General features: G+C 42.3%; 1 protein-coding gene across 1 annotated transcript in view; it reads right to left on the bottom strand.

The window, feature by feature from the left end:
* Positions 1–19,488, bottom strand: part of MKLN1 (muskelin 1) — a 361,821-nt gene that overhangs the window by 328,068 nt on the left and 14,265 nt on the right. The window contains exon 2 of the mRNA XM_059933366.1: positions 4,808–4,932. Within this exon, the coding sequence (XP_059789349.1) occupies positions 4,808–4,824 (17 nt within the window). The 5' untranslated portion in view covers positions 4,825–4,932. The remainder of the gene's footprint in view (positions 1–4,807; positions 4,933–19,488) is intronic.

The following is a 19,488-nucleotide window of genomic DNA, read 5'->3' on the forward strand; positions in this document are numbered from 1 at the left end:
ACTCAAAAATAATTGATCTAAGAAACTTGAAATTTCACATGTTAAGTGCTAAATCCAATTATAAATTTCAAACACAATTTTCCAAAGCATATCCTTGTTCTAGCTTATTAATATTACAGAATCATTCTGATCGGCATCAAATTATTAACTGTTTTTATAAGAGTGTACTAGAAATTACTACTAGGAATATTTTATTTGTGGAAACATAAATACAGCTTATATAACACCTTGTAAGTGGACTTGAACTAAAGGATCTTAAAAATAAATAGGAACAACAAAAATAAAACATGACTAACTCTCCAGCCACCATCAAAACAAATGTTTCCAAGGACCTGAAGCCAAGAAAATAGAAATTTATAAACACAAAGGCTAAGATAAATCAGTTGCATCTCCTGGGTCTCCATACATGACAAAACAAAACACTGAAAACCAACCAAAACCAAAAAACCCCACTTGCTGTGAAGGAAAGAATGTTGAAGAACATTGACCTTTTCTGCCCTCTGCCTACCACAGAAATCCCCACCCATTGCTGATTTTTATTTTTTATTTGTTCTTGGCTGTGTTGGGTCTTTGTTGCTGCGCACGGGCTTTCTCTAGTTGCGGCGAGCAGGGGCTACTCTTTGTTGTGGTCCTTGGGCTTCTCATTGCGGTGGCTTCTCTTCGTTGCGGAGCACAGGCTCTAGGCACGCAGGCTTCAGTAGTTGTGGCATGCGGTCTCAGTAGTGTGGCGCACGGGCTTAGATGCTCCGTGGCATGTGGGATCTTCCCGGACCAGGGCTCGAACCCATGTCCCCTGAATTGGCGGGCGGATTATTAATCACTGCGCCACCAGGGAAGCCCCACTGCTGATTTTTAAATTATTGAATCTCCAAAAATTATGGGAGATGGATGTCTTAAAAATGCAGTAGATTCAATCACATAGGTCATATCCTTATTAGCTGAAGTAGTAATTACTGAGGGAAGGCTAATCTACTTCATTCATTTTAATAACCAATTCTTTCTCAGATTTACCACAGAGCCAAATCAACCTAATTATTAAGGTACAGTAATATTGTATTGAACTATTTTTCAATCCAAGAATTTTTATTATGGAGAGAAAACTTGGATAATTTAAGCAATTATGTGCTTCATTTCTCCTTTTCTGTAACTCCATTCTTGCTTATGTATAAGGTATTGAATTTAACTTGCTTCATTCGTGATGTTTCACATCTTGTCATCTTCTTTTAGAAAAATTTAAACTAAAGTTTAAAAGGCTACAGGGTAAGTGTTGGTGGCTAGTTCCTATGTATAACAAATCATAGTACCTAGAGCCCAGACTGCTGCCCTGGAGAACAAGAGGCCAAATTCTGGCTGCCCTGAAAAACCCTGCATATACAACTAATGCATATTCTAGATTTTACCATACCTCACCCAAAACACTTTCAGGGATGCCTGACCTACACAACCTCTCCCTGCAGCCAGGCACACACCATTTCTCTCATTTGGATGTAATATTGCTAAAGAGCAAGGTCACTTGAAAGAAAGCTGAACTTGCAATCAGAATCTAAGTGTGAGTTCCAGCTCTTCAGGGCACCAGTTACAGGTAATTTAGTGCACTGGGTAAGTGCGTGCCTGCTAAAGCCAGAATGGGTTGGTGCAAATCCTGGTTTTTCCACTTTCTAGCTATGTGACTCTGGGCAAATTATTTAAATCTTGTGCCTCAGTTTTCTCATTTGTAAAGTGGTAATAATATTAATAATGACCTCGTAGAGTTGTGAAAATGAAACATCTTAATATGGCTTAGAACAGAACCTCAGGTAGCCTAAGCACTCAATAAATGTCAGCAATTATTATTGCTAGCTGCATGACCTTGGGGAGCTCACCTAACCTCTATGATAACTCTATTTGATCTCATGTCCAAAAAGGGATCATGACTTCATATGGTCTTTATGAAGACCAAATAAACTCATGCAACGTATGTGACAGTCATTTTGAAAACATAATCAAGTATTGGACAACTCCTTCAACCAAGCAGAATCAGTTCCTTTCCGCTCTGTCCCTGTAATACTTAAAACATATGCATACACCTGCTAAGCACTTGTCACACTGTATCATAAGAATTTGCTTACCTGTCCATCTCCCCCACTAACAGTGCATCCTCTGATTCACCTCTGCACCCTCAGCACGTTGGACATACCTGGCACAGGACAGGTACTCAATACATATTTGTTTAAATGAATATTGTCCAAACAACTGAGCAGGAATTCATAAGGCCTCTGGCAGGAATGATGGATTATCACTTTTTGCCAAGTATCCTCAGTAGACCACCCAGAAATGTGCTTGTTTTTCCTCAGACACAATATATTGAGATTCTGTCATTTCTAATGCAGCTTGTGTGGTTGCATTCACTCATTCTTTTCCTTTAATAAATACGCTGGGCTCCATACAGTGTACCACAAGTGGCAACTGTCCAGGTTAATTTAGCGCCGCATACTATGCAGAAAGAACCTATTTAGTACAGAATCATTTACAAGTGGAGATAATAAGCTCCTCGGTTTGATTACTTCATTAGAGTGGTAGAATCTCAGGGTGGGAAAGAGTGGTTTTTTAGAAGTGGGAGTCCTTATAGAACAATAAGTTAAAGTTGGGGATCTGACTGCCTAAGTTAAAATCCTTCCTCTGTTATGTACAAGGTGTAAGACCTTGGGCAAGTTACTTAACCCCTCTAAGCCTCAGTTTTCTCATCTCTAAGATGGAGCTAGTAAGATTGATATATTAAAAATAATAACCCAGGGACTTCCCTGGTGGCTCAGTGGTTGGGAATCCGCCTGCCAATGCAGGGGACATGGGTTCGAGCCCTGGTCCGGGAGGATCCCACATGCTGCAAGCAACTAAGCCCGTGCGCCACAACTACTGAGCCTGTGCTCTAGAGCCTGCAAGCTACAACTACTGAAGCCCGCGCGCCTAGAGCCCGTGCTCGGCAACAACAGAAGCCACCACAATGAGACGCCCACGCACCGCAGCAAAAGAGTTGCCCCCGCTCGCCGCAACTAGAGAAAGCCTGTGCGCAGCAACGAACACCCAACGCAGCCAAAAAATAACCCACATTAATCACTTTTTATGGTACCTACCATAGAGTAAGCACTTAGTATGTGTTTGCTATTGTGATTAACCCAATCCCTCACCGCAGTGTTTGAACTTCCATCACAAGTGTATTCAGGACATGAGGCATGAGTGCCCAGCTTTTGCTTGAATACCATCAGGGTCAGGGAACTTACAACCTCCACCAGTTGTCCACTTGATTACTGGGCAAAACAGAATTGTTGATAAATTCTAACAGGTTGTAATATACATACTTACATCTTCTACTCAAGGGTCTTCCATCTGTCATTTGGGATTACCCAGACGAAATCTAATCTCTCCTTGCAGGACAGCCCCTTTAACTTTGGAAGGCAGCTACATGTGCTAGCTATCACCGTCCTCCTCACACACCCACACCGACTCTTAGATCCTTTAATCATTTCTGATATGACACTGATTACAAGATCCCATTTTACCCTTTTTACTCTTCTTGAATAACCTTTTGTTTATCAATGTCTTTCTTCAAGGCTGAAGATCAGAATTCATAAAACAGAGCAAATGTGACCTGATCACCAGTGAGAACTAGAGAACTACTCCCCGACTTGAACACTATATTTCTATTAATACAACAAAAGATTGATTTTTGTTTTGTGGAAGTTACATCACACTGTGTTGACTCATCATCTACTCACAATCAACAGAAGGCTCTAAATCTTCCTACGTGAGCTATTGTAAGTCACCTTGTCCCCAACCTGTACTTGTACAATTGAATTTGGAGATCTTTGAGTACTTTATATTTGTCCCTGGTAAACTTTATATTGTTAGATGTGATTCATTATTATATTTTTTCAGGATTTGATAAGGGGGAGGAGAATCCTGATTGCATCATCCAACTTATTTGTTATCTTTTCTAGCTGTGCTTCATCTGTAAATTCGTTCAGCGCTCGGTCAATGTTATCATCTTAGCCATGAATCAAAGTGTTAAGGGGAACAAAGCTGCAAACCAGATTTGCATTAGATCCCTAGAGGCCTGGGTGTGCATCAGCCTCTTAAAATTTTTTTTTAAAAGATACCATTCATTCAATCAACAATATCTATTGAGTGCCTACCATGTACCAGTTATTGTTCCAAGTGCTGAGCATATATAGTGGTGAACAAAAAAAAATCCCTGTCCTCATAAAGCTTACATTCTAGTTAGGGGATAAGCAATAAACAAATATGAAGATAAATAAATAATAATAAGTTTTTTTTAAGTGAAAAACTAAAGCAGGGAGGGGGTTCACGAATGTTGACAGTAGAGGTGGAGTGAGCAGTTACCCTTATGCAGTGTGGCTAAAGCAGAGTTGTTTTTGAAGTTTGATTGCACTGTTCATGCCCTGCATTCTTATTGTGCATCTGGCCCAAAAGGTGTCCCAGAGTGGGAAGCAAGTCTTTCTGGTTTCTCAAAACTCACTTTTTTCTGTGTGGAATCATATTAGGAAAAAATCAATAGAACGATGATAAAGAATTTAGATAGCCATGAAATAAAAAAGAAAATATGAAAGGACATAATACCTCAAGAGACTTTGCAACATTTCTTCATATGCATAGGATATTCAAACATTGTGAGGCCAGCTAGACTAGCAGGGAAGCTGGTCATACCTCCTGATCAAGACTCCAGAGAGAGACTAAAAATTATTGCTCTACAAGTATAGTATATGGTTGAAAATGAAACAATAGAGGAAAAAACAGAAAAGCTAACACTTACCTTATTCCAATCCCCATGTTCTCAAGTATGGAGTGGGTTATGAATCCAAAAGTTTATGGGAAGTCAGGAGGATGGAATGCTTGGGTGACCCCAAAACATGGCTCAGACAGTCTGGATATTGAACTCTGGAAAAGAAGCCCATAAGGGACAGATTTGAAATCTACCTCTATTAACTACTCTCTGCTCATGATTCTAATGTTGATAAATTCTTCTGAATAGTTTTAGATAATCTTCAAATCCCTTTGATGTTAGAGGGACTTGATAAATCTTTGTTCTGTAAAATCCTAATTGCAACCTCTGATTGGAAATTTATTTTCTACTCTCACAGTGATACTTCTAATATTTATTTTTATTCACTGAGCATCTATTTTGTACCAGATACTTTGTTGGTGCTACGAGTACAAAGGTGAATAGGATAAATATGGTTCCTGCTCACAGAAACCTTCCAGTAGAGCTTGCAGTAGAGGGCAAGGTAGAAACGGGAAAGGCAGCTCCGATAAAGCAGTGTGTTATGAAGAGGAGAGTACCAAGAGCTCTAGGAGGGACATCTAACCCGGAATTTGGGAGAATTGGAAGTTAGTGACTTCTACGTGGAGACTTACAAAGTACGAGGAGTTAGTCAAATAAAGAGGTGGGGCAGATCTGTCTCAGTGGAGGAAGAGTGGATGCACGTTTTGAAGGTGACAGAAATCACTGATTATCTGAGTACTGAAAACAGTGCAGGATAGCTGAGACAGAGTGGTCAGAGATGAGACTGGAAAGGTAAACAGAACCAATTTCTACAGAGCCTTACAAGCCAAGTCATAGAGGAGGTACAAGCTACTGAAATCTGTGATTGCTTGAATGCTGGAGTTTTGAAGGGAAGAAGTCAAAGCTGCCCCTCAGGTTTTTGACTTGAACAGCTGGGTGGACAGTGGCATCACTCACTAAGGCTCTTACTAAAGGGATGAGACCAGCCGTGGTCATGTTTGGTTTGAAATGCCTGGGGAATACTCTCTGGGCACGAGTAGGCAGGTTGATCTTGAAGTCTGAGAATACAGGCTTAGGAAGCATCAGTACACGGTAGGCAACAATAGAATCCAAGGGGATGAAAGCGATACACTGGGAGAGTGTCACCGAAGAGAAAAGGGCTCAGAAGAGAACCCAGAGGAGCACCAAAACTTAAAACATGGGCAGAGAGGGACTTCCCTGGTGGTGCAGTGGTTAAGAATTGCCTGCCAAGGCAGGGGACACGGGTTCGATCCCTGGTCCGGGAAGATCCCACATGCCGCAGAGCGACGAAGCCCGTGAACCACAACTACTGAGCCCGTGAGTCACAACTACTGAAGCCTGCGTGCCTAGAGCCCGTGATCCTCAGCAAGAGAAGCCACCGCAATGAGAAGCCTGCGTACCGCAATGAAGAGTAGCCCCCGCTCACCGCAACTAGAGAAAGCCCGCGCACAGCAACGAAGACCCAACGCAGCCAAAAAATAAATTAATTAATTAATTTTTAAAAAAAACAAAAAAAACCATGGGCAGAGAAAGGATCCCTGAAAAAAGTACAGCCAGAGGGACAGGAGGGAAACAAAAAGAGTGAGATATCATAGAGAACAAGGGAAAAGCACATTTCAACAAGTAGGTTATGGTCAACAAAGGTAAATGCTGTCAAGAGATCAAGTAGGAAAAGCCTGAGAAGCACCTATGGAGGGAGCACCAAGGAGGTATTTGACCAGCTGGGTGACAGCGGGGTCAGTGGAGGCAGAAGGCAGGTCACAGCAAGCTGAGGAATAAGTGGAACCAGTGAATGTAGACAACTGTTTCAAACAATTTGCTTTAAAAGTAGAAGATATAATCCCTAGATTTTCTTCCCAAAGGTAGGGAAATGGTGCCACTACGAAGGCTCCCTCACCACCTTTACATTAGCTCAGTTACCACATGGTGATGCTCTTGGTAGGCATGGCCTTTGTGTTGGGCTGTGGTCTTGCAACTGGTGCTGGAAGTGGCTAAAACTGTCCAGTAAACCAAATCTGCCTTTCGTGCTCTCCTCCTGACTCCTCTTCTGCACCTGCCCCTTCTCTAGGCCTCTAAACTTCACACAGGCTTCCTGGGCTCTGACCTCTCTGAGCAGCCCACCAATGAAATGACCTTCATGGGTATCGATAAAAACCTGATCAGACACAACTGTCACACCTATTGCCATAGCTCATGTATTGGGACCAGTCAGAGGGAGGAAAGAGGAGTCTGGTCACCTTGGAGCAGACAACTGGCCCACAGCTGGCTAGGCAGGGGTCATCTCTGAGAGCAAAATCCAGCAGCCAAAAGCTCTGGATTTGGGTTGGGGAAAAACAGATGATCACAACTACCAGCAGTGCTGAGGTTGGTCCTAGGGAGTGAAGGTGAGCCTAGATACAGTGGGTGAACACTGTAAGGGCTTTGGATGAGAGAGGAGGAGCAGGGAGCAGTCAGAGAACAGGGACCAGGAACTAGAAGTAGGCTGGAGCTATTATGCACACAGAGGCCAGGCACAACTGTGCTGGACAGGTGGCCCTGTCACCACCGGCTCTGTTATCCTGAATCCTCCACTGCGTTGTTTCAGTTCTCACACCTTCATGACAACGAAGTGACGTTTCTGACGTTCACGACGACTCCCAAAATCTTATACCCTCACCCCTCTTAGTAAGCTGTATTCCAAGGAGAAGATAGGGAAGCTCTGGCCTGGATGGTGCAAACAGGGAGTGCACAGAGGCAATGGCAGTAACTAACCCGAAAAGGTTGCAGTAATAGCTACCCCAAACCTAAGAACTAGTAGCTGAATTAGCCCTAAATCAATAGCAAAACTGGCTGCACGGCTTGATTAAATGAAACATTATTTCTCAATTGTAATCATTCCAGGATATCTATGTTCTCTAAAATGCGCACTATGACTGAACTGAAAGGCTTAACTGTCTTCAGTTTGTGATTACTGCACAGAGAGGAGATAAAAAGCAGTGGTAAACATCAGATAAAGACAATATTTTTGTCTTGTGCACAGACTAGCTAAGCTGCACAAACTGACTTTTCAGCTGAAGATTTTTTTTTTTCATTTTGCTCGACTCAATAATCATTTATCCACTGGATATTGCTTAAGGGGCAGAGTTTTCATCTAATTCTCATTTAACGAGATTGAAAAGGAAAAACTAAATAATAATATCCCATTTGTGTATAGTGCTTGTCTTTCAAAGAAGACATCATAACCCATTTTATACTATCTAATTTACATTAACAACCCTTTTATAGTGTAAATACTAGTAAGGGCTATTATCATTTATTATTACCATGCATACAAAGTATGCATAGAAGAAACTGAGGTATGCGGGAATGAAATGACTAGTTCAATGTAACTTCCATTTTAAAGGTGTAATAGCTGGTTTTTCCTTTTCTTTTTTTTGTTTTGTTTTACAATGAAGCCATGCTTTAGATAAACATACTTATAAAGGTGTACCTTGCCCTTAAATTTTAAGATGAAAAATACCTTGCTTAAAAGAAATCACAAAGGGTTTCCCTGGTGGCGCAATGGTTAAGAATCCGCCTGCCAATGCAAGGGACACGGGTTCGAGCCCTGGGCCGGGAAGATCCCACATGCCGCGGAGCAACTAAGCCCGTGTGCCACGACTACTGAGCCTGCGCTCTAGAGCCGCGAGCCATGACTACTGAGCCTGCGCGCTGCAACTACTGAAGCCCGTGCGCCTAGAGCCTGTGCTCCGCAACAAGAGAAGCCACCACAATGAGAAGCCCGCGCACCACAAGGAAGAGTAGCCTCTGCTTGCCACAACTAGAGAAAAGCCCGCGCCCAGCAACAAAGACCCAACGCAGCCAAAAATAAAATAAATTAAAAAAAAAAAAATAGAAATCACAAGGGCCAAAATGTTCATTCTGTTCCACAGATCAAATCTCTCTCCCAAATCTAGATGAAAACCAATCAATTCCTATCACCCAACTCATTTTAATCAGCACAGTTCTCACCACCTTGTGCCACACATGTTACGAGTCGTTTGTGTGTATCAATCTCCTCTTTACATGCATTATGCTACAGTAATCTTGTCATCTCAGTTGGACTTGGAAAGTACCATTCCATGGCTAATTCTGTGTATATGTAAAGTCACTGACACTTTCATGTTTGTGTGAGCTTCCATCTGTGGGTAACATTTTTCTAATCTTTTCATGTATTCATCCACTCACTCATTCATTTATTCATACTCTCAAGCACTCATGCATCCATTCAACAAACATGGATTGTGTGTCCAAAATGTGCAAACACTACTCTAGATGTAAAAGATAGAAATAGGAAGACAAAATCACTGACTTCAGGAAACTCAGCCCAATGAGGGAGCCAGAAGAGTAAACAGCTGTAGCTAAGTGTGGTTGGTGTAGAGATGGAGTGACACTTGAAAATAGTCTGGGGAGCACAGAGAGGGGATTGATCTCTGTCTGAGAGGGTGAGGAAGGCCTCTTAGATCTGAGCATGCCAGGAAGAAGGGGATTTGGGTATCCCAGGTAGAGGGCACAGCACAAGCAAAGGCACGTATAAGAGCATCCTGTGCATTTGGGGAACCACAGGAAACATGGTATAACAGGAGGTTCTTCAATATTCTATAACTGGTTCTATTCCATAATCCAGGCCCTAGATGTCAACATAAATAATTCTATAAAGGGAAATATATGGTCCATGGGTTATCTTCAGTCATGCAAGTAAAAACACATTCTACATGGGATCTGTATCAAAGTACTTTTTGAAACTCTGACAATTTGAAAAATGTCACATAGGTAACAGCACAAAATCAAAGCTTGGGTCTGGTCTACCCAAAGTTTGTATTCTCCATATTTCATCTCTAGGAGGCGGCAGGTAAGAACAGCCTACCTATTCATCAAATACAGGTAGGTGAATACTTAGTCCACCTCCATTATGATTTCAGTATAAAATTTTTATATAGAAATACTTCCAAATACAGCATTTCCAAATGCACTACATTGTGTGAGTCAGATATTTCCTGTTTACCTCTTCCCAACCATTCAGCCTTGGTGCTGCCCAGCCTCCAAAAGCATGAGAGCCAGCCTTATAGACTTCTTATCAGCACCTCTACACACCAGCAAGAGGTGTTGGAAATAGTCTCTGAAAATTCTACACCCAAGTGCCTGCAGGGACAGCTCTTCCCTGAAGCTTCTGAGAAGTCCTGCATGAAGGCCTTTGTGAACCAGGTCAGTAATAGATAAAATGCAACCATTACAGAGAACTCACATAGAACCTTCCCTAGACTAACTCTACTGCCTTGGTAATCCTACTCGGAATTGCCTTGTCACTTAAGAAAAACTTTGCACCACCAAATTGCATCCTTGTTTCTATTTGGAAACTTTCCAGAGACTCTAAGAGTTCAAAATAACTAATCTATTTTGGTTCCTGACCAATTATAGAATCCTCTCTAAGACATCTTTTTTTTTAACTTGGTCACGCCACGCGGCTTGTAGGATCTTAGTTCCCCGACCAGGGATCGAGCCTGCGCTCCCTGAATTGGAAGCACGGAGTCTTAACCACTGGACCGCCAGGGAAGTCCCTCTAAGACATTATTTCTTCATTCATCTACTACTTCACCCATTCAAAGAACATCAACTTCCTCATTTCGGACTCTCCTGAAGCCAATCCAGTCAGCCTTTGTCCCCCATTCTTCTACTGCAAACACACCTGTGAAGGTTGCAGTGACCTCTTTGTTGTCAAATCCAGTGGTCAGTTGTCCATCCTCACCTTACTGCCCTCTCAGCAGCTACTTGGCAGTAATGATCAGTCCCTTTTTGTTGAAACATTTTCTTCACTTTACTTCCATCACACCACACTGGCTTTCCTTCTACCTCATTGTTTATTCCTTCTCAGTTTCTTTTGGTGGATCCTTCCTGATTTCTGAATGCTGGGAGCCCCCTTGGGCTTGGTTCTCTGTAATTTCCCATCCAGTCCATTGCTTTATTTTATTTTATTTCTTAAATTTTTATTGGAGTATAGTTGATTTACAATGTTGTGTTAGTTTCAGGTGTACAGCAGATTGAATCAGTTATACATATACATATATCCACTCTTTTTTAGATTCTTTTCCCATATAGGCCATTACAGAGTACTGAGTAGAGTTCCCTGGGCTATACAGTAGGTCCTTATTAGTTATCTATTTTTTATATAGTAGTGTGTATATGTCAATCCCAATCTCCCAATTTATCCCCCCCGCCACTTACCCCCTGAAAACCTTAAGTTTGTTTTCTACATCTGTAACTCTATTTGTTTTGTAGGTAAGTTCATTTGTACCTTTTTTTTCAGATTCCACATATAAGCCATATTATATGATCCACTGCTTTAAATACCATATCTTTTGTCCTAATGACTTGGAAGCTGCAGAGGGGGTTTCTTTTCCTAGAGGCAGTGAAGTTTGGGTTGGGCACTGAAGGAGGAAATGAGTTGGCTGAGGAGAGAAGATACTTAGGTGAATAGGATGGGGAAAGGCACAAAAGTGTGAAAAGGCAAACTGTGTTCAGAGAAGAGAGGGAAGTCTGGTGTGGGCTGAAAATAACTGGTAAGGTAGGATGTAGCCATATTGAGAAGAACCTTGATTTACAGCTAAGGAACTTGGACTTTACACTGAAGACAATAAGTATGAAAGGTATCAGAGGTTCCTAAATAGGGAAGGGATGTGATTATTCATACTAAAAATAAATACATAAAAATTTAGTAGCAAGACGACGGCTGAACTAGAGTAAGGGGAGACTGGAGCCAAGAAAGCCAATTAGAAGGTCACTATCATAGTCTAAGGAAAGGATTATGGTCTGAATCACCATAGCAGCAGCAGGATGAACAGTAGTGACAAATCCAAGGGAGATTTAGAAGTAGCATTGAGGACATAGTTATTGATTAGATAGGCATTTGGGAGTAGGGGAGAGAAGCCAAGGTTGAAGTGTAATGATATTAACTAAGCTAAATAGGAGAAGGAGAGCAAAAGGGTGGGGGGAGGAGGATGAGTAGCATATTAAATTTGCAGTGATTATAGGATATCCAATGGCAAATGAAAGACACGTCTGCAGATCGGGAGAGAAGTTTGGACTGAATACATAGGTTCAGAAGTCAGTGTCCACTGGTAGTTAAGTCGTCAGAATGGATGGGATATCCTGAGGAGGGCATACAGTGAGAAGAGTGCCAAGACCTTGAAAAAAAAAAGCATGCAGGCAGCTGTCAGAGGAAGAGGAGCCAGGGGAGGAGACTGGGAAGGAGCAGAGAGATAGCATAAGAATGGGACAGAGGTCTGCAAGTAAAGGGAGAAGAGACCTTCAAAGAGGAAATGATCAACAGTTCTCTCTGGGGTAGGATGAGTGATAAGGTTTGGTAATTAGATCTGATGAGCACAGTTTCTACAGCGTTAGAAGGCAGACTGGAATGGATCAAGTGAAGACTCCTCTTGGAAGGTTGGCTGTTAAGGGAAGCAGGTAATGGCTGGGAAGAAAATGGAGTTGGGCAAGGTATAGAAATTTTTTTTATGAAATGGAAGTCTTTAGTATAACAGACAGACAGCTAGTTTCTGCTTAAACAACTCTTGTGAGCTCACTACCCCACAAGGCAACCTTGTTGCATTTTTAACTAGCAGTTGATCATCCTGCACAGTTCAACATATATTTGTTGAGTGCCTGCTCTGTCTAAAGCACTGGGCTTGGCATTTCAGTATCTAAAAAGATATTCAGACACGGTCACTTACTGAGGTGGATTTAAAATATTCAAAACTCATGAAGAAGAAAATCAGTTGTAAGTCCACTATTGAGATATTACCACTAACAATATTTTTCTGTGTATCCATGCAGTCTTTTTTTCTGAGCAGATATATTTAAAAATAAATTACCAACATTTTCTGATATCACGACATCTTCCATAATCTTCTTTTTACTGGATGCATAGATTTCATCAAAGGAATATATTACAATTTATAGAATACTTCTTTTTGGACCCTTAGGTTATCTCCAAGTGTTCAATATTATAAAGAAGGCATGCTCTACTAAATATTCTTCTACATTAAATTTTGTGAGTGTTTCTGGTTATTTTCTTAGGATAAAGTCTTAAAAATGAAATTACTGTGTTAAATAGTTTGCACACATTAAAATTTTTTTATACACGATGCCAAATTGCTCTCTAGAATGCGTGAAGCAATTTACATGCCCCATATTGTATAAGCGTGTTTATTTCCCTGAATCTTTACCCATGGAAGTTATCATTTTAAAGTTCTTGACAATTTGTTAGGTACAAAGACATCTGGTTTTACTTTATATTTCTACTATGGAGTCTTCACTTGATCCATTCCAGTCTGCCTTTAATTACTACTAAGACTGAACCAATCGAATTCCTTTTTTTCTTTTTGCCTTTACATGTTCTTTACCCACATGGCTTTCGTGTTCTTTACCCACACTTCTTTTGAAATGTTGTATTATTCTTATAAATTTGTAAGAGCTCTTTATATATTAAGGACACTACCCTTTGTCACATATATATTTGGTTGCAAAAGTTCTAGTCTCTCATTTATATTTTAATTTTGTTTATGGTACTGTTTCATCTACATAAACTAAAAAGTTTTAAGTAGTCAAATCTATAAATGTTTTTCTTTTACAAATCATAAACCTTTATTTTTTCACTCAGATTTTTACCACTCTAAGGTCAAGAAATGCTTACACCACTTTCATCTTTTCCAGACATATCACTTCTCTTGTATGGGTCATTTTTCTTATTTAACTCTTTAATCCATTGGAAATTTATTCCATTCCTTCTTTTTTTTTCTTATAAATTTTATTTTATTTATTTATTTATTTTTGGCTGCACTGGGTCTTCGTTGCTGCGCGCAGGCTTTCTCTAGTTGCGGAGAGCAGGGGCTACTCTTTGTTGCTGTGCGTGGGCTTTCTCTAGTTGCAGAGAGCAGGGGCTACCCTTTGTTGCTGTGCACAGGCTTCTCATCTTGGTGGCTTCTCTTTGTTGTGGAGCACGGGCTCTAAGCGTGCAGGCTTCAGTAGTTGTGGCACTCGGGCTCCGTAGTTGTGGCTTGCGGGCTCTAGAGCACAGGCTCAGTAGTTGTGGCACACGGGCTTAGTTGCTCCATGGTATGTGGCATTCTCCCAGACCAGGGCTTGAACCCGTGTCCCCTGCATTGGCAGGCAGATTCTTAACCACTGCACCACCAGGGAAGTCCCCTATTCCTTCTTAATCATGTTTGTTCTATCCTTTTGAATCAGAGATGATGCTTTGGTTTCAAGAAAGAGAAATCTAACTCAAATTGGCTTAAACAAAATATTGAATTTATTGCCTCCTGTTAGTAGAAAAGTTCAAAGGCTTCAGGGCCATGTATGGTTAGGTGGCTCACACAATGTGGAGAGGACCTTATGGTTCCCTCTTCATTTCTTTGCTTTAGTCCCTGGTGACAGCTCCATTCTCCCAAGAGACTCTCCCCTCCTGGTCCCTAAATGGTGTCCAAGAACTCCCAGGTTACATGCTTCTGCATTCACTTCTAGAGGAAAGTGTCTTTGTCTTAGCACAAAAATCCTGACATTCCCTTTCTTTGATTGGACTGACTTAGGTTACATGCCCATACGTGAAGTGGTCACCAGGGCCAAGGGGATGAAATTCACTCATTGACTTAGTCTGGACCACATGCCCTATCTCCTGGAGATAAAGGCGGAGTCAGCTTTCTCAAAACTACATGGATGTCCTACAGAAAGGGCAGCTGAGAAAGAGGGATTCATGTGAGAAGACAACTGAGGTAAGGACTACATCTTTAAGTATCAAGATCATTGCTTTTGATAGAAAATGACAAATCCTCTGCCATTTGAAAACATTTGTTCTACCACCATTAACGCAGTAGAAACTAGAGTTAAAATCATGAAAGGACATGGTCCCTTCCTTAGGTACTAAACCCCTTACATTCAAGTTGCATAGGGACCACCTGGGCACATCACAATTTCTAAAAGTCTAATCATATGTGACTGGAACAATTTCCTCCATGGGCAACTAATCTATAGGTTCTCTGAATTCCTTCTTTTAAACAGGTTACATAGACTCAGTAGAAGAAATAAGACCATAGCTCCAATTCTCCCCTGAATTCATTCTGGCAAAGTCTCTGTCTCCTGGCTACTTTGTTTTCTGGTTACTTATTTGGACCATTCCTGTCTTTTTTTTTTTTTTTTTTAATCTAGAAGTCTTATACCACTTTGCAATGTCTTTTCCTGGTTTGTGACCTGAGACCTATATCTTGACCTAAATATCTTCTTAGAGGAGCCCTCCAAGGGCTAACTATAGCTAACTAAGTTGGACTTTGGAGCACTGGGGCTTTAAGTCGACTACAGCAGTGATTCAGAAGAGGCAGGACACAATAGTACCCATGTGCTGTGTGCCAGGCACAGTTCAAAATGTCCTGTCCGGGGCAAGCCATTATCTGACCCCATGAATGGGATTAGTGCCCTTATAAGGAGAGATGATCTCTCTCTCTATGTGTGGATACAGCAAGAAGGTGCTCATCTGCATCAGATACCAAATCTGCTGACACCTTGAGCTTGGACTTACTAGCCTTCAGAACTGAAAAATAAATGTTTTTTGTACAAGTCACCCAGTCTATGGTATTGGTTATAGCAGCTCCAACGGACAAAGACATCATCCTCCCTGCCTCTGTGACATACCTGTACAGTGACTTGGCTTCTGTGGGCCCAGAGAAGTCTCTTTTTACCCTTTCTTAGAGGTTTTGACCACAGTTTTCCTCTCTTGTCTCAGTCCTGTCTCTAGTACTTGCTGCTCTTCTATTCTTCCACTCCTTGTATGATACACCATCACTTACTGTTTTTAGAGCCTTCCCCACAAAACACTACCACGTTAAATACATCTATTGAAGACACTTTCTGATTTTAGAATTATTAAAAATGTGTGGGAAAAGCCTTGTACCTTAGCATCTAGGAAATGCTATAGTTGAATGATTTTGGTTTTTAGCTACCTATTAACATCAGATAGTCTGCCCCATTCAGTAGCACTACCCCTTCTTTATTTTATTTTATTTTTAAAAAAATTTTTTTATTTTACTTATTTATTTTTGGCTGTGTTGGGTCTTCATGTCTGTGTGAGGGCTTTCTCTAGTTGCAGCAAGCGGGGGCTACTCTTCATTGCGGTGCGCGGGCCTCTCACTGTCGCGGCCTCTCTTGTTGCGGAGAACAGGCTCCAGACGCGCAGGCTCAGTAACTGTGGCTCACGGGCCTAGTTGCTCCGCGGCATGTGGGATCTTCCCAGACCAGGACTCGAACCCGTGTCCCCTGCATTGGCAGGCAGATTCTCAACCACTGCGCCACTAGGGAAGCCCCCTTCTTTATTATTATTCTTACTATATCCATAAGCAAAAAACAAACAAAAATTGTCTTCAGTAATTTTCCCAGAGTCTAGTTTTCTCTGGACTTTAAGTCCTCTGGCATTATTTTCACAGGTCTGAGTCCTTCTTTAGAGTGAGGCCTCCCCCTCCTGCTCTCTATTTTTGTACATGTCCTTTAAAAATACGAGCTAATCAGAACACTTCTTGAGCAGCCACATTGATCTTTTTTAGATGCTCCCTTTTCTTTATTGAAATCACTGGCTTCAAAAGAATTCAAATTTCAAGTCACTTTACTCCTCTTGAGCTTTCTTTCCTAGTTCCTGGCCACATAGAGCCTTATGTCCATATATTCTCTTAACTTGCTCAAGTTTTCTTTGTATCCGGTTAGCAAGTGAAGAATTGCCTTCTCTGACTACTACAAATTCAAGGATACTGTGGTCACTTACTTTAAGTTGTCTGTCACTTCCACTTCACCAACACATTCTTCTTAGCTGGTTAGAATTAAGCATAGAATAGTACCTTTTCAATAAGCAATTAGTTTAAATTTAAGTCATGCCAACTTTATTTGACGTTCATTTTTCAGCAGAATGAGCTTGTCAGTAGATGTTGAAGTTCTCCATTACCCCTACATTGTGGACCTGTGCTATTAATTCTGTCATTTGTATTGGGAAAGCATTATTGATGTGGCCATAACAGGATCACAAAGCATGCTAGAACTAGCTGACAACACATGGCCAGTGGAGAGAGAGCATGAGCCCCAAAGGGAGTGGAGAGCTCTCCCCAGGGCATGGGCTGTGAATACAGAAGCTGGCTTGGATTAGGGCAGCTGGTCTGTTCAAGACCTGATGTCTCTTACCACGGTGAAGTTCAAGAAGCTATTAATACTAAGAAGTCCAGCATGAAGGGTAAGGTATGGGTGTATCATAGTTTAAGGAGATCACGGCAGGGGTGTGAATAGCAGAATACAGCCCTCTGGAAAGAGGACTGGTCAGAGATAAGCTTAAACAAGACATCAGAATCATGGTCAAAAAGACCAGGGTTCAAGAGAGTGTCCCAAATCTACAGGAAGCCTGGGTGCAAGGCAGAATGAGCAGAGACTGAAGGTGTGGAGGTTAAGGTGGAAGCCCAGAATTGGACAAGCATGGAGTGGGAGGCACAATAGGAGGGACCTACGACATCCAAAGCTCACAGCTCACCTGGCTAGAAGGAAGCACGACACTGGGGCTGATACTGATGACACACTTTCTCCCTAGTCAGAACTGGCATTTAAGTCTTGGGGAACTTGGAGAGCTAGACCTATAGGCAGAGCTCCTTAGACAATCCAGCAGCTGGTTCCTAGGGAAGGCAAAGGCAAGACAACTAGCCAGCTGCCTTATTGTAAGCTCCTGTGACAATGTCACTTCTGCTTTTATTTTCACCCAAATCTTCTCTACCAGGCATCAACCTTCAGGTTTGTGGGTTTTCATTTGTATTCATAAGTTCTTGACTCACAGGGCTACTCTACTTTGCCTTTGTGTGCTTCTTTTGAACAAATTACGTACCTTCATATTGGTGTAATACAACAGCTATTGTTTACTGATTACCTATCATGTACAGGTACCATGCTAGATGATTTACATACACTATGTCTTATTTAATTCCCGTGGCTCCTCCTTGGGAGGTGGGTATTATTATGCCCATTTTAAAAAGAGGAAACTGAAGCTTATATGGTTTATGTCATCAGCTCAAGGTCACACATCAGGGAAACGAAAGAGCTCAGATTTAAATTTAGTTTTGTCTAACTACCTATCTGTGGCTTAAATGACTACATTTATACTGTAATACAGTCAAACAATTCTCACTGACACCTATCAGCCACTAGATTTTTCATCTATCTATCTATCTATCTATCTATCTATCTATCTATCTATCTATCTATCTTCTCACCTCTTTTATCTCTAACTCCCTAACACTCAGTACTGCACTATGTAAAAATGATTATTAATAAGTACTTACTGAGAGGTGGAGTCAAGATGGTGTACTAGGAGGACCCAGAATTCGCATCTCCTCACAACTAGGGCACCTACCAGGCACCAGTGGGGGACCACGGACACCTAAGGGGACAGGAGGAGCCCCCAGAGACCGGGTAGGATGTGGGGTGTGGGGGGAGTGAAGGGGGAGAAGTGGAGGTGGGACAGGACTGGCGCCCCTGAGGGGTGGCTAGTGGAAGGGAAGGGATCCCACGCCTGAGGGGGGAAATTGGGGAACCACTGGGAGGGCAGATCAAGAGGGAGCGTGGCCAGGTTTCCCCTGCCCACTTGGACCCCCAGGAACCTGCTGAGATCCCCGGCCTGATCCTCTGCCCACCTAGACCCCCTGCAGCCATGTGGGTCCTGAGGGAGTGGGAGGGAGAGAAGGGGGAGCAAAAGTAAAGGCTGGACCTCCGGGACCGGCACCCCTAAGGGGTGGCTAGGGGAGGGAAGGAGTTCCTGCACCCTTGTGGGACCCACCCATGGTTAGGGGTCCAGCGGCTAGGGGTCCAGCAGGGACGGGGGAGACCCTGGGGGAGATGGTCGGGGGGTGCAAAGGAATGGAAGGGAACGGGGCCAGCGCTTTCACTGTCCACTTAGGCACTGGCGAGCCTGTCGGGCTCCAAGGCCTAATCCTCTGCCCTCGGAGCCTCCCTCCTGCAGCGCAGAGCTCAAGCCCCGCCCCAGCAAACCCACCCAGAGCCCTACCTCTACACTCGGAGACCCCCTCCAATGCGCTGGGCCGAAACCCCACCCACACACCCACACGCAGGGCCCTACCTCCAAACTCCGGAACTCCACACTCCAGAGGCCCTACTTTCCACATGCTGCCTCTCCCCTTTGGGCCGGTCCTAAGCAGAGGCCCTACCCCACGCTTCAACGTTGCCCTGCCTAGGCCCCGCCCCATGCTCAAACGTCACCCCCCAGGTCCCGCCCCACCCTAAACCCCACCCCTGCCTAAGTTCCACCCCCCACCTAAACTCCACCCCCATAGCCAAGGCTTTTTTTTTTTTCTTTTTCTTTTCGTTTTTCCTCTTTTAGATTAGGGTTCCATTTTACCTTGTTGATTCATTGTTGTTGATTCTTTTATATTTTTATTTTTCCTGATAAATCTTTTATTTTTCTAATTTTATTTTACTCTTTATACTTTGGTAGTGGGCTCTCCTTTTGGCTTGTTTCCCCCACCCCCTTTTTTTCTTTTCTCTGTTGTGGTTTTATTTTACCTTGTTGCAGTTGTTTCAATTATAGTTTTATTTTTCCTAATATATTTTTTAATCTTTCTAATTTTATTTAGTTTTTTATTCTTTGA

This window comes from Balaenoptera ricei, chromosome 9 (genome assembly GCF_028023285.1).
Source record: "Balaenoptera ricei isolate mBalRic1 chromosome 9, mBalRic1.hap2, whole genome shotgun sequence".
In the NCBI taxonomy this organism is placed as follows: Eukaryota; Metazoa; Chordata; class Mammalia; order Artiodactyla; family Balaenopteridae; genus Balaenoptera; species Balaenoptera ricei.